This window comes from Mobula hypostoma, chromosome 10 (assembly GCF_963921235.1).
Source record: "Mobula hypostoma chromosome 10, sMobHyp1.1, whole genome shotgun sequence".
NCBI lineage: Eukaryota > Metazoa > Chordata > Chondrichthyes > Myliobatiformes > Myliobatidae > Mobula > Mobula hypostoma.
In genome coordinates this window covers 78481566-78495936 of record NC_086106.1, presented here as the reverse complement: position 1 = coordinate 78495936, position 14371 = coordinate 78481566, and the positions used below count along the sequence as shown (strand labels likewise).

Here is a 14371-nt window from a genome sequence, read left to right as displayed (position 1 = left end):
AGAGAAGGAATTTGTAGAATGCCTACGAGATGAGTTTTTAGAGCAGCTTATGGTTGAACCCACTATGGAAAAACCAATTCTAAATTCAGTGTTGTGTAATGAACCAGATTTGATTATGGAGTTTAAGGTAAAGGAACTCTTAGGAGTGAGTGATCATAATATGATAGAATTCACCCTGCAGTTTGAGAGGGAGAATCTAAAATTAAATGTATTGGTAATACTGTTGAGTAAAGTAACTGCAGAGGCATGAGAGAGGAGCTGGCAAAGTTTGTTTGGAAGATCAAAGTTCAAAGTAAATTTATTATTAAAATATATCAATTACCATATACTCTACTACCCTGAGATTAATTTTCTTGTGGGCATTCACAGCTAAAATACAAAGATACATAATAGAATCAACGAATAACCACATACAACACAGATGGACAAACAACCAGCGTGTAAAAGACAACAAACTGTGGAAATAGAAAGAAAGAAGAAGAAACAAATAAATAAATATCGAGAACATGAGTTGAAGAGTTCTTGAAAGTATGCCTATAGTTTGTGGGATCAGGTCAGAGCTGGAGTGAGTGAAACTGAGTGAAGTTATCTACGCTGGTTCAAGAGCAAGAGATGGTGAGTGGTAATAAATGTCCCTGAACCTGGTGGTATGGACCTGAGGCTTCAGTACCTTCTTATTGATGGCAGTAGTGGGAAGAAAGGATGACCTGGATACAAGGATGTAATGCTGAGGCTTTAAAAGGCATTGGTCAGACTGAACTGGGAGTACTGTGAGCATTTTGGGAACTGCTCACAATTCTTCAAATATATTGAAGCATTGTGAACAACTTTGGGCCCTTTATCAAAGAAAGAATATGCTCGCACTGGAGAGGATCCAGAGGAGGTTCACAAGAATGATCCCAAGACTGAAAAGGTTAATACATATGGAGCATTTGATGGCTCTGTGTCTGTACTTGCTGGAGTTTAGAAGAATGAGGGGGGATCTCAATGGATGCTACCTAATATTGAAAGGCCTAGATAGAGTGGATATGGAGAGGATTCATCCAATCAAGGACAAGAAGAAATGGCTTCATTATGGAATGGTTCCACAGGGCTGGAAAATTGCATTGCCACTCCACTCTTTAAGAAGGGAGTGAAGCAAAAGCCAGGAATAAATAGAAAAGTAGAAGGGCGTCCCTTTAACTGAGGGGGAATTTGTTTTTCCAGGTGGTGTTGAATCAGTGGAACTCATTGCCACAGGTGGCTGTGGTAGCCAAGTCTTTGAGCGTAATTAAAGTGGAGGTTCCTGATGAGTAAGGACGTCAAAGGTTATGGGGGTGGGGGAGAAGGCAGAAGAAGAGGATTGAGGGAGATAATAAATCAGCCATGATCGAGTGACAGAGCAGACTCAATGGCCAAAAATGTCCTGATTCTGCTTTATGATCTTAAAAGAAATACAGTGAAGACGCTTTATTTTTGACATGCTAAATGTTTCTAGCATTTTCCATTTTTATTTCTGGGCCAACATATTCTCCAGATACAGAATATGTGTGACCCTGAATTGGCCTGGCAAGCTAATTCATTAAAGGGCCAAATGGGAGGCTGCAATAAATACTAGCTTTGCCCCCAAGCTGAAATATGAACAAATCAGGCAAAGAAGAATAATCTGAAGTATGCTGTTCTATCAACATTTTCTGTAAGTATAAAGTATTTTTGCTTGTTTGTACAAGCGGCAAAGACCTGCTCTGACTCCTGAATCTGCTTCTACTCAGTACACTCTAAACATTTTCCTTCTTGTTTTCTCTTTGAAGTAACGTGTTAAGGAAGTAGGCGTATACCTGAAACCACTGCGAAAAGAAGCGTGTCATAGAAATTACATCAGGAGGCACTAACCCATGAGCTAAACTACAAAGCAAAGCCTACGTAGTCCCGCAATGGAATTTCCACTGACAGAGGAATTAAAAGGGGGATCGCAGTGAACCCGTGCACTTCCAGTGAGAGAGCAGAACAGAGCCACACAGAGCAGGTAAGAGCCTATGAAATTATAACTCAATTCATCATTCACAAGCTAGTCATTTCTTAACTCCTTGAAAATTATTGTCGAGTGGCTTCCCAGCTGAGAACTTTGACTTTCACACAGCAGCCGACAAACACTATCTTCCCCTGGAATTTGTCATGTTAAACTTCTATGGTGGAACCTGTAGGAATTTAGGGGAGATTGAAGAATATTTTTGTCCCACATCATGGTTACTAGGGGCCATTTGTTGCATTTTGAAAGTTTAATATAAGCCTCAAAGTTTGTGTAAACTAATGTGTTGCAAATGTATTTGGGATAGTGGCGTGAGGCGGAAGGTACATGCAGAAAATTTGCAGTTGATAGAGGCAGAGACCATGTAAGCAAAAATCTACAAAATTATGGTATGCTTTAGCAGTGAGTAATTGTAAGCAGTATGTCTGAATAGACAGCAGCATCAGGCAATATGTTGTGGTTACATCAAAAGCCAATGAATGTGGTCATATAAGCAATACAAGTGCATGTTGGAGGTTTAGTTTAACATTAATATTACCTCTCTCTCTTAACTAGATAATACTAAACTTCTGAAGTATTGTTGGAGCTGCAGTAATCCAGTCTCGTGGAGGATATACAATATCATCACACCGCTGATGTACAGCTTGAAGGTCATCTAAAAAATTTGAAAGGTCAGTAGGTGAGTCACTCTTCATAAAATACTCAAACATTTTGAAGGAACGGTATTTATGTGGTTGTCCAGATAGGTTTCTGAGTAGTGATTGTGTTCAGGAAATTTATAATGGGGAAATTCTAACAGTAGAAAAGCCATTGAACACCAAGGAAATATAACTGAAAGCTCCGTAATCCACACATGAACGTCACTCATGTCTTGCTACTGTATATTATTTGTTGAAGAGTTATGAGTAGAAATTAATTTTCTGCAGCCATCAGCAAACATTGATCTTAATTCTGAGGGAAGTTAATTGGTAAAGCCGATAAAGATTTCTGATTTAACTCATAATCTGCTCTGGGGAACTCTTGCAGTAATATACTTAGACTGAGGTGAATGAGCTTTGACACACACGGCAGTTTGCCAGTCAGTGCTGTAGTTTACTACAGACAGTGGAGGATTTTCAACCTGACATGTACTGAGTTCAATTCAATCAGGTCTCCTTGACCTACACTTGGACGAGAGCTGCCTTGATGTCAGGACAATTACTCCTGGCTCTGAAATTGGCCTCTTTTGTCCAGGTTTGGACCGGTGTAGTAATGAGATCAGGAGCTGAACGATACTGATGGAAGGCTGACTATGCTTAAGTGAGCAGTTTAAAAGAAGAAATATTTGACAAAACTGTGAAACCCCCTTCTATCATTTTGTTTTTCCTCCCTGCCATTATTTTTCTGAATGGTCCATAACGCTACCTCACTATTCCTCCTTTGTACTATTTATTGATTTACTTTGATTGTAACTTATAGTAATCATTTTATATCTTACACTGTACCGCTGCCATAAAACAACACATTTCACAGCGCATCAGTGATCCTGATTCTGTTTGTTATGGTTGAGAGTAGTATGATGGGCCAGTCTGGGCTTGTGTCAGCTGGTCATGTCTGGGCAAGAGTTGAATTCAGTTGAATTGACTTTATTTCTTACATCCTTCACATACATGAGGATTAAAAATCTTTATGTTACGTCTCCATCTAAATGTGCAATGTGCAATTTATAGTCATTTGTAATAAATAGTATGTACACCAGGACAGTCAATATAACATAGAAATATAGTTGTGTCAGCATGAGTTAATCAGTCTGATGGCCTGGTGGAAGAAGCTGTCCCGGAGCCTGTTGGTCCTGAGCTTTAATGCTGCAGTACTGTTTCCCAGATGGTGGCAGCTGGAACAGTTTATGGTTGCAGTGTCTCAGGTCTCCAACGAGTAGCTCAATATCAATGTTTCAGCTTGGTTCATCGGAAGAGCAAAGCACTGCAGATATTGGAAAGGAGAAGTAAGAAAAAAGAATGCTGGAGGTATAAAGCAGATCCAGCAACATCAAATGGAAAGAGAAACAGACTGAACACTTCAGGTTGTTGACCTTCCTGTTGATAGATCATTCAACTGAACATAAACCCTGCTTCTCTCTGCATTAATGCTACCTGATCTACTATGCCCGACATTTTCTGTTTAAAGTTATATCAGAAGGATAACTATTTCAGAAGCTCAAATCTTCACCCCCACGGCCAAAATGCTTTAGGAGACAGAACCTTTGCTCTCTCAGTCATTTCCTGACAGCAAGTCGAGTGAACCAAACTGGCTGCTCTCACTCCTGCGAGCAGGTCTCCTTGGAGTGTGAAGTTTTACAGTTCACTAGCTCGTGAGGCTCGAGGCAGAATCCGATATGTCGCACAGGTTAATCATACAGTGCAGAGATCGTTCTTTTTCCACTGAGCGAGTACTACATCGTGCACCCTATTTACATACTCCTGATACCGTCCTAGTCAGGAGCAGTTAACTTGCGAATCCTTTGCCTTTCCAATCCACTGCTCTCCCCACCCGCTTCCAGCCCCTGCAAAAGGGATCAGATTCTTTTTTGCCATCTAGCTCTGAACGCAATATCCAAAATGTAGTTGTTCTCAATGCAACATCTAATATTTTGTTGATTTGACACTTCGCAGTCTTTGTTGATTACTGCTCCACGTTAGGTGGATTTGCTTATACAGTATCAGATCATTCAATACTCTAAACTCTCTTTCATTTTCTGCCTTGACTTTTTAACCTGAGTTGGTTCTGTAACAGATTTCGTTTGCAATATTAATATTCTTTATTGCTCCTCTGCGTGGTACAATGCATTAAATGGCTCACGAGATTACATGTCCAATAGTCTATAACTTCTGAGCTGCTTGTTTGAATTCTACTTCCTTTTCAGCTTCTTATTTTCTGCAAATGTGCACTGAGTTTTTGAAGTTGAATCAATAATATCAATAAGAAATCCACTGGAGTCCCATAAGTTAACACTGATGCACTATATATATGAATTACCTGCAGCACTCTCATCCCAAGATAATTCCTCTCATAAATATCCATTGTAGTTCAGATCTAATTCAATTATTTAACTTAAATTTAAACTGACCTTTAATTTGAGTCAATAAAATTTCTTGTCAGATGCCGCACAGACATTGAGTAAACCACATGGTCGAATTTATTATTTGAGTTGTTACTTCCTCAAAAAGAAGTTCAAGAAACACAGTTTCCCCTTCAGAAAGTTTTATTTTCATTTCCATGAAGAGGGGCAGCAAGTTGATTCAATAATAAATTAGAATTGAATTTCACATAAAGATAATACTGTATAAACACCGGGGTTTATTGGTCACTTCTCCTAGTCTGTTTGTATTTTATCTATTTCTTGTTTGTGGATACTCTTTATGTTCCCCACAACCCAGTAGTTCATATTTTGATGCATCAAAGTAAAGATCTATTGAAGTCATTTCCTGCTGCAATATTCCTGCATAGGCAGCTGATTGTCAATAAGCTTGCGGGATTGAACAAGTCTTTGAAGCGCTCAGTGACCACCACAAGTCTGTTAACCACAATTATTCAGCTGAGTATTAGGCTGATGAAGAGGCAGGTCTGAGAAATGCAATTAAACTGTGTCACTGTGAGAACCATTGATTTCTTTGTTATTTCTAAATCAAAACTTGGAGAGGTTTGGTAGAACTTGTCAGGGTTCAGGGTGGTAGAAATTGTCACTGTATGGTAGAACTTGTCAGGATGGAAATGAGATTTTACTCTCAGTCTGACCCAGAAAGCTAATTTAGTGGCAACTTATTTGATTCTGGATATATTTTAATTCAACTGGAAGCCTAAAAATATATGTAACTAACCCCCTGAAGCACCTTCAATTACTCCAAAAGACTGAGGTTTGGTAAAAATACTGAAAGGCTTTTATTCGCTGTACAATACGAGCTCCACAGTGAGTGTTTGCCCCCGGACTGAGGGGGAGGGGCAAGGCGAACACCTTTATACAGGATTCTGTGGGAGGAGCCACAGGGGCAGTCAGCAGAGGGGTGTGTCCAGACAGGTAACCGAGTTACAACATATATACATGGTTTACCACACCCCCAATACTGAAATCATGGACTCCAGCAAATCCCTGATTCTGCTAGAGGCTTAAGGCTGAAGAAGGGCTGTCCTGGGGTTAGAGGACTTTGCATGTGTGTGGGTGGGAGGGAGGGAGGAATTGGACTTGTTTTGCTGCTGTTGCTTTGTTGTCTGGTACCATATATTCTGCTTTATTGTCTTCTGCATTGTTCTGCAAAGCATTGCTATGTTGGTGCCAGAATGGGCACATCTTTGGGTGTGCTGGCTGTTAACACAAAAGGCGCATTTTGCTGTATGCTCCGATGTACATGTGATAAGTAAATCTGAAAATGAATCTGAAACATAGGGTTCCCTAGTAGTCTAGATGACTAGCTTTTAACCTTCCACTCACTTGGTTCCTCTTTATAATTAGAACAGATTAGGTTCGGGTTTGATATCATTGGTATATGTTGTTTTGTAGCAGCTATACTTTGCAATGCCCAACATAAAAACATATAAATTACAATGAGAAATATATATATAAATACTAAATTAAATAAGCAGTGCAGCAAGAGAAAAAGAAGTGAGGTAGTGTACATGGGTTCAATGTCCATTCAGAAATCTGATGGCAGTGGGGAAGAAGCTATTCCTAAAATACTGAGTGTGTGTCTTCAGGTTCCTGTACCTTCCCCTGATGACAGCAATGAGAAGGGGGCATGTCCTGAGTGATGGGGTCCTTAATGACAGATGCTTTTGAGGCATCATCTGCTGAAGACATCCTGGGTGCTGGGGAAACTCGTGCCCAAGATGGAGCTGGCTAAGTTTGCAACTTTCTGCAGCTTTCTCTGATCCTGTGCAGTGGCCCCACTATACTGGACTGTAATGCAATGAGTCTGAATGCTCTCCACAACGCATCTATAGAATTTTTTAAGAGTCTTCGGTGACATACCATGTCTCCTCAAACTCCTAATGAAATATTGCCACTGCCGTGTCTTCTTTGTAATTGCATCAATATGTTGGACCCAGGTTAGATCTTCAGGGATGTTGACACCAAGGAACTTGAAACTGCTCATTCTTTCCATGTCCCATCCCTCAATGAGAACTGGTGTGTGTTCCCTCAACTCCACCTTCCTGAAATCCACAATCAATTCCTTGGTCTTACTGATGTTGAATACAAGGTTGTTGTTTTGACCTACTCAGCCAGTTGATCTACCTTACCCCTCTACGCCTTCTCATCACCACCTGAAATTCTGCCAATTTATGGATGGTGTTTGGGCTGTGCCTAGTCACACAATCATGAGCATAGCGAGGGTAGAGCAGTGGGTATGCATGCATCCTTGATGTGTGGCAGTGTTTGTCTTTTAATATCTGAAGAATAAAGTTAAATTATTGCAATATGAATTAAACATGTTCAATTAATGAGAAACCTATCTAACAGAGGTTGGAAACATAGGAAAGCCTGACTCAGAAGTGTCTCACAACTGGCATGAAGAAATAGGACTGTTTCAAAAGAGCTAATCATTAGTTTACAGTTTACTTTCACTTATACATTGAATCTAATGTTTTTCCTTGTTTTTTTCTATGATTTAGATTACAACTATGGCTAATTTGTCATCTTTGGCATCGTTTCTTGTCAATATTACCCAGCCTTCAATAACTTCTAGTACACCAGAACCAACCTGTATAATTGAAGATGGTCTCCTCTCAACAGTGCTGCCTATTTTCTACTCCATTATTTGTGTGATAGGGCTGGTGAGCAACGTAATGGCCATGAGGGTGTTTTACTTCAATCAGAAGAAGGCAACATCGATCTCGACTTACATGAAGCACCTGGCCCTGGCTGACCTCCTGTTGTTGCTCTGCCTTCCATTCAGGATCGCCTACCACATCGGAGAGTACGCCTGGATGGCCAAGTGCTACTTCTGTAAGATTATTGGGGCATTCTTCTACATCAATATGTACGTCAGCATTGCATTCCTGGTGCTGATCAGCCTGGACCGCTATTTGAAGATCACGAAGCCTCTTCGCACATTCAGAATCCACAGTGTGAAATGGAGTTCAGGCATATCCATGGCTTTGTGGGCACTCATCTCTCTGTTAATGCTACCCTTTGTTGTGCTGAGCAGCACAAAGTCAAAAGACTCAAAATGCTTCCACTATAAAAGGCAAACTATGCCAGCGGGTTTAATGAACCTGACAGCCGTCATATTCATCTTCATCCTCTCTTTGCTTTTCCTGGTATCTTATGCTAAGATTGCTGTCAAGCTCTACAAGATCTCCCAGGGGAAAAAGAAGGAAGAAATCCGGAAAGTGAGAACTAGAGCAATTTTGAAGACATTTATCGTTCTTGTGATCTACATTGTGTGCTTCATGCCGTACCACATTGTTCGAATCCCGTACGTGCTCTCTCAAATGGATATAATTTCTAGTTGCATCTCAAAAAATTCCCTGCACATAGCCAATGAACTGGTACTGTGCCTCTCTGCTCTCAACAGTTGTCTTGATCCAATCATCTATTTCTTCCTCTCCAACTCCTTTCGTAGGACTGTACTTAACACCTTTCATGGAAAATTCAACAAAACTTTTCCCAAAACCAATGGCACGATGAACAGTTTCAAATCCATCACAGAAATCTGAAGTTAAGAGGTGCGATCCCGGAGTAAATGGGATAGGAACAGAATGCATGGCCTTCATGGCAGCAAAATTGCAGCAACTATCTTGCTGGACAATGGTAGTTCTGGAAAGGATTGGCATTATTGCATTCCTATGGGCTGAAACAGCCCTACTAGAGAGAACACAAGTTCCATTTATGGATGCATCTCATAACTAGCCTGGCAAGTACATGAGGAAAATACATGGTCACAATAAGGAAAGTAAGTGCAGGAGGATGAGTTCAGCTACAGTAATGTGAAGCCTGTTGAATACTGGAATTCATGGGGATGAAAATATCAACCATAGACTCCTTTGATGCAACTATACAACTACTTCCTCTGTGGCTTCATTCAAACAGGATATTACAGTCTTTTTGCAAAGAAGATATATGACCTAAATTACATTGAACTTACAGAGAGCACTTCAAATGCTCCCCAGATCATTTCAATGCAACATTATTACGTAAGGAAAAATAAGCACATTCAAGGACAGTCATGCAACATGTTCAGCCTGGCAATTCTACCTTCCCAATCTGTGTGGACACAAGAGAGTGTAGACTCTCTGGAGAAGGGCAGATGAACTTCCCAAAATCAAAACATAAGTTTTATGGATGAGTATTTCATAGTGAAAGTAATTGTTGTTTTAGTGAGAACCAAACTTCTGAACTAAATATTTTTTTAAAAACCTTTGGTCTTGTTGGTTTACATAGTTGTTCATGGGATTGAGAAGAAGGTTGTAAATTAATTTTCCTGTGCAATAAACCAGTTTAAAGACAAAAAAAATGTACTGGACTGTGGGTGAGCTGACTTACTATCTTGACGTTTAAAGAACTGCTCTGTTTTGGATGTATAAGTCCCATTTTACGTTTGTAGAAATCATTGTTTTCAATGGGACTGGTAAAATTTGAACCATTGAAATGTTCAAGCTGTAAATAAAGGCAATATGCAAAAGAAAAATATAATAACCTATAACATGCTCACTGTGTTCATCAACACCTTAACACTTGGTCAAAAAGATGATTTTGTATACATTAGCTTTACTCCAATAAAATATGTTATGTTACTCATCATTGTTTTTTTGAACTTTAAAAAATATAGTCACAGAGACAATGTAATATTGCTATTGTCTCCTATATTTATCTGAAAGGCTCCACACTGAAATATACACGCAAAGGTCTCGGCCTGAAACGTCGACTGCGCCTCTTCCTATAGATGCTGCTTGGCCTGCTGCGTTCACCAGCAACTTTGATGTATGTTGCTCTAAGAAGGTAAACTTGTTGGAGGTAACTAAATGCCAATGCAAGCCATTTAAAATGCTGAGATGGGAGCTCCAAAAGGTTGTGGTGTCATTACACTGAAGACAGCAGAAATGGCTGCAGGTGATATTCAATGTAAGGCTCGTGGGGAGGAAAGCGAGGAAACCCCATTAAAGCTCTGTGAGAGAGGAGAAAGGCTGAGAGTAGAAGTGTGAAAAAGGGGATGAGAGTGGTCAAGGAACATGTTAATCATAGTGGAGGGGCTTCCCTGCTGAGCAGTACACCTGCAAAAGGAAACTGTCAGAAAAGATGTGATTAAGTGAAAACCCTGTTGGAACAGAATGGAATCTCTACAGAACGACTGGGTGTGTGGGTGCATTTAAGATCGCTGTCGGAGTCAATGAGCTTGGAATAGAGAATGTGTCATCATGGATGGAATGGAACAAAAATCTGGATACAGACAATGTGAAGAGAAGGGAGGTGAGGTTTGAAAGTAAAGTAATGCCGTTTCCTTCCGACACGTGTGCATTGACTGGCTAGCTCATAGAAGACAGAGTTTAGTGGATTTATTCCAGCTGGAGGTCTGTAATTGGTGGTGTTCTACAGCGATCAGTATCGGGCCCTCTGGTGCTCGTGATGTATATAAACAACCTGGATGGAAATGTAGATGGGTGGGTTAGTAAGTTTGCAAGATTTGTGGAGTTGTGGATAGTGCAGAAGACTGGCAAAAAATACACTGTGATACAGACAAGTTGCAGGTACGGGCAGTGAAATTGCAGATGGTGTTTAACCCAGATAGATGTGAGGTGTTGCCCCTTGGTAGGACAAGTGCAAAGAGACAGAAAGATCTTGGGGTCTAAGTTCATAGCTCCTTGAAAGTGGCTACATATTGGCGGCGCAACGACATCGGCGCCGGACCCGGGAGCAGGGGGTTCCTGGGTTCGAAACTAGTCGTGTCTGCCCCGAGAATGCTTTCCATCCGTGCCAGGTTGAGTGTTGAGACCGCAACTCAACCTCGTAAAATAAAGGGAATCTACTGTGAAAATGTGTGTGAGGAGTGACGTGCCACACAGTCTCTCTCTCGCTCAGCACCTTGTAAAAAGCCATGAAAAATCCATCATCACGGACACACGCCCAGACACGCACGCATGCAGATGCACACGCCAAAATAAAAAGGGAGTGGCTACGTAGGTCGATAGCAACACACAAAATGCTAGAGGAAGATCTCAGCCCAAAACGTCTGATGTTTACTTTTTTCCATAGATGCTGCCTGGTCTGCCAAGTTCCTCCAGCACTTTGTGTGTGCTTGCTTTGGATATGCAACACTTGCAGATTTTCTTGTGTATATGCCACAAGTCGAGAAAGTGGTTGAAAAGGCTTATGGAATCCTTGTTTTTATTAGTCAAGGCATTGAGTTCTAAAGCCAAGACATAATGCGGCAACTTTATAGAACTCTGGTTAGGCCACGTCTGGAGTATTGCATACAGTTCTGGTTTCCCCACTAGAGGAAGGATGTCAAGGCTTTGGAGAGGGTAGAGAAGATGTTTACCAGGATGCTGCCCGGTTTAGAGGGCATGTGCTATCATGAGAGGGTGGACAAAATTGGGTTGTTCTCTCTGGAGCGTTGGAGGTTTATAAGATTATGTGAGGCATAGACGGAGCAGACAGTGAATATCTGTTTCCCAGGGTTGAAATGACTAATACCAGAAGGCATTTATTGCAGGTGAAAGGGCGTAGGTTCAAAGGGGGTGTGAGGGGTAAGTTTTTTACTCAGAGAGTGGTTGATGCCTGGAATGAGCTGCCTGGTATAACGACAAAGGCAAATACATTAGAGGCTTTTAAGAGACATTTACATAGGCACGTGAATATGAGGAAGATGGAGGGATATGGACATTGTGTAGGTAGAATGGATTTTTTTGGGGTTTTTTAAATTTAATTTTTAGCTGGTTCAGCACAACTGAAAGGCTTGTTTGTGTGCTGTCCTGTTCTATGTTCTATTCCAAGTGTTTCATGGGATTATTAGATGTTTTCATATTTTCCTGATCTTATTGTGTTAGAGTTATTATCTAATTTGGTACAGAAATAGCTCAAGTCATTTTACTAAGGTTGGATAATGCTAGTAATCTTCTCTGGGTGACGCAGCTCTCAATGAGAAATTGGCCCAGGCACCTCATATGTGATTCAACGTTGTCACAGAAAATGGAAATCAAAATCAGGTTTACTATCACCAACATGTGACGTGAAATTTGTTAACTTAGCAGCAGTTCAATGCAAATCAAGACACTGTAGATCCTAGAGCTCTGAAATAAAAACAGAAGGTGCTGAAAACAGTCAGCAGATCAGGCAGCACTTGTGGAAGAGCAAAAGTTAATTTTTCAGATTAGAAACCTTTCTGATTACCTGAAATCAGTGACCTGCCAAAGGGTTTTGGCCTGAAACATCGACTGTACTCTTTTTCAGAGATATTGCCTGGCCCATTGAGTTCCTCCAGCATTTTGTGTGTGTTGCTCAGATTTCTAACATCTTCAGATTTTCTCTTGTTTGTAGTAGCCTGAAACTATACATTATCTAAATATATTTCTCTTTTCATAGATTTGCCTGACTTGCTGGGTGTTACTAATACTTCCAACTTTTATTATTAATGACATTGTTGTGGCTGAATAAAGTGAGCCACATGGAAGCTGCAAATGGGAGATCTATATCTTTATTCACACAGTAGATCTTCTGGAGAGAAAATACTCCAGATCCAATGTAGCATTAAAATAAAACACACCTCCCAGCTGAGACTTCCCTCATTGATGCTGGGTTCCTAGGCTCATCATCACTCTCCAACCCCATATCTCTCAAACCTACCATCACTTCTTGGATCCTCAGAGCCCCAATCTTCCTCCCTCCCCACCTTCCGTGAACACCCCAACTCTCCCCTCTTCTCATGGGCCACCATCTCTCTACCTACCTCTGATCCCAACTCTAATCTTTGCCATGTCTTCACCATTTCCTCTGACCTTCCCTTCTTTGAGGCAGGACACTCTGTCCTCAGCAAGGACCCTACTTTTGCCACCCTTCACCTGCACCTCAGTGAGTTCTGCGCCCACCACGACACTGAGCTCTTCTTCTGTCTCTAAGCCCACTTCTTCAGCAAGAATTCCTCACCCTGCTCTGATGACCTCTTCTCTTATCTACAACCCTCTTCTTGGACACCCCACTCTGGTCCTCTGCCTACTGTGGATTTTTTCATCAAGAATTGCTGATGATATGTCGATCATCTTGACTTCAGCGTTCCTCTCTCCTCGAACCTTACCCCTCTGAAAGCACCGCCCTCCACTCTCTCCACATCAATCCCAGCCTTACCATCAAAGCCGCAGACGAAGGGACCGCTGCTGTAGTGAGGTGCACTGACCTCCACCTTGCTGAGGCCAGGCGGCAACTCTCAGACATCTCTTCATACCTACCTCTTGAAGAGGTCCCCACTCCAGTCCATCAGAAAACTGTCTCCGACACCATCACTGATCTCACCAACTCTGGAGAACTCCCATCCACTGCCACCAAACTCATAGTTCCATTACCCCACACTGCTTACTTCTATTTCTGACCCAAGGTCCACAAACTTGACTGTCTGGGTAGGCCTATTGTCTCCGCCTGGTCTTGCCCCACTGAACGCGTGTCCTCATATCACATCTCCAGTCTATCCTCTTTGGTTCGTTCAGTCTGTTCCCACCCACATCCATGGCTCTTCTCATGCACTCAATCTCCTCAATAACTTTCAATTCCCTGGCCTTGACTGGCTCATTTTCAACATGGATGTCCAGTCTCTACACACTTCTATCCCCCATCAAGAAGCCTGCTAGCTCTTCACATCTTTCCCAATAAAAGAACCAACCAGTTCCCCTCCAAAATTACCCTCCTCCATTTGGCAGAACTGGTCCTCACCCTCAACAATTTTCCTTCATCTCCTCCCACTTTCTCCAGAATCAAAGGATAGCCATGGGCACCCTCATAGGCCCCAGTGATGTCTGTCTCTTCTTTGACGATGTAGAACAGTCTGTATTCCAAGCCTTCCCAGTAATATTTCCCAACTCTTCCTCCACTACATCAATAACTGCATTGGAGCTGCTTCATGCACCCATGCTGAGTTCATTAATTTCTAACTTCCACCCAGTCCTTAAATTCACTTGGTTCATTTCTGTCACCTCCCGCCCCTTCCTTGATCTCTTTGTCTCCATCCCTGGAGACTAAACATTGACTGACATCTTTTATAAACCTATCAATTACCCCAGTTATCTAGACTATACCTTTTCTCATCCTATCTCCTGTAAAAATGCTATTCCCTTTTCTCCGTTTCTTTGTCTGCACCACTTTTGTTCTCGGGATGCAGCTTTCAATTCCAGGACATTAGAGATGCC

The 14371-nt window shown here is 41.5% G+C and overlaps 1 protein-coding gene across 2 annotated transcripts; it reads left to right on the top strand.

The window, feature by feature from the left end:
* Window positions 1–569: 569 nt before the first annotated feature.
* Window positions 570–9758, top strand: LOC134353342 (probable G-protein coupled receptor 34). Of its 2 annotated transcripts, none has more exons than XM_063061374.1 (4): window positions 570–615; window positions 1791–2005; window positions 2564–2679; window positions 7652–9758. In XM_063061374.1, the coding sequence occupies exon 4, from the start codon at window positions 7661–7663 to the stop codon at window positions 8696–8698; it is 1038 nt and encodes a 345-aa protein (XP_062917444.1). In that variant the 5' UTR covers window positions 570–615; window positions 1791–2005; window positions 2564–2679; window positions 7652–7660; the 3' UTR covers window positions 8699–9758. The 2 variants fall into 2 exon arrangements, with proteins under 2 accessions (XP_062917444.1, XP_062917443.1); XM_063061373.1 differs by having other exon boundaries at window positions 2564–2687.
* The last annotated feature ends 4613 nt before the right edge of the window (window positions 9759–14371 follow it).

Coding starts and splice junctions, on each gene's coding strand:
- LOC134353342 (XM_063061374.1), top strand. CDS start 7,661: ATGGCTAATTTGTCATCTTTGGCATCGTTTCTTGTCAATATTACCCAG.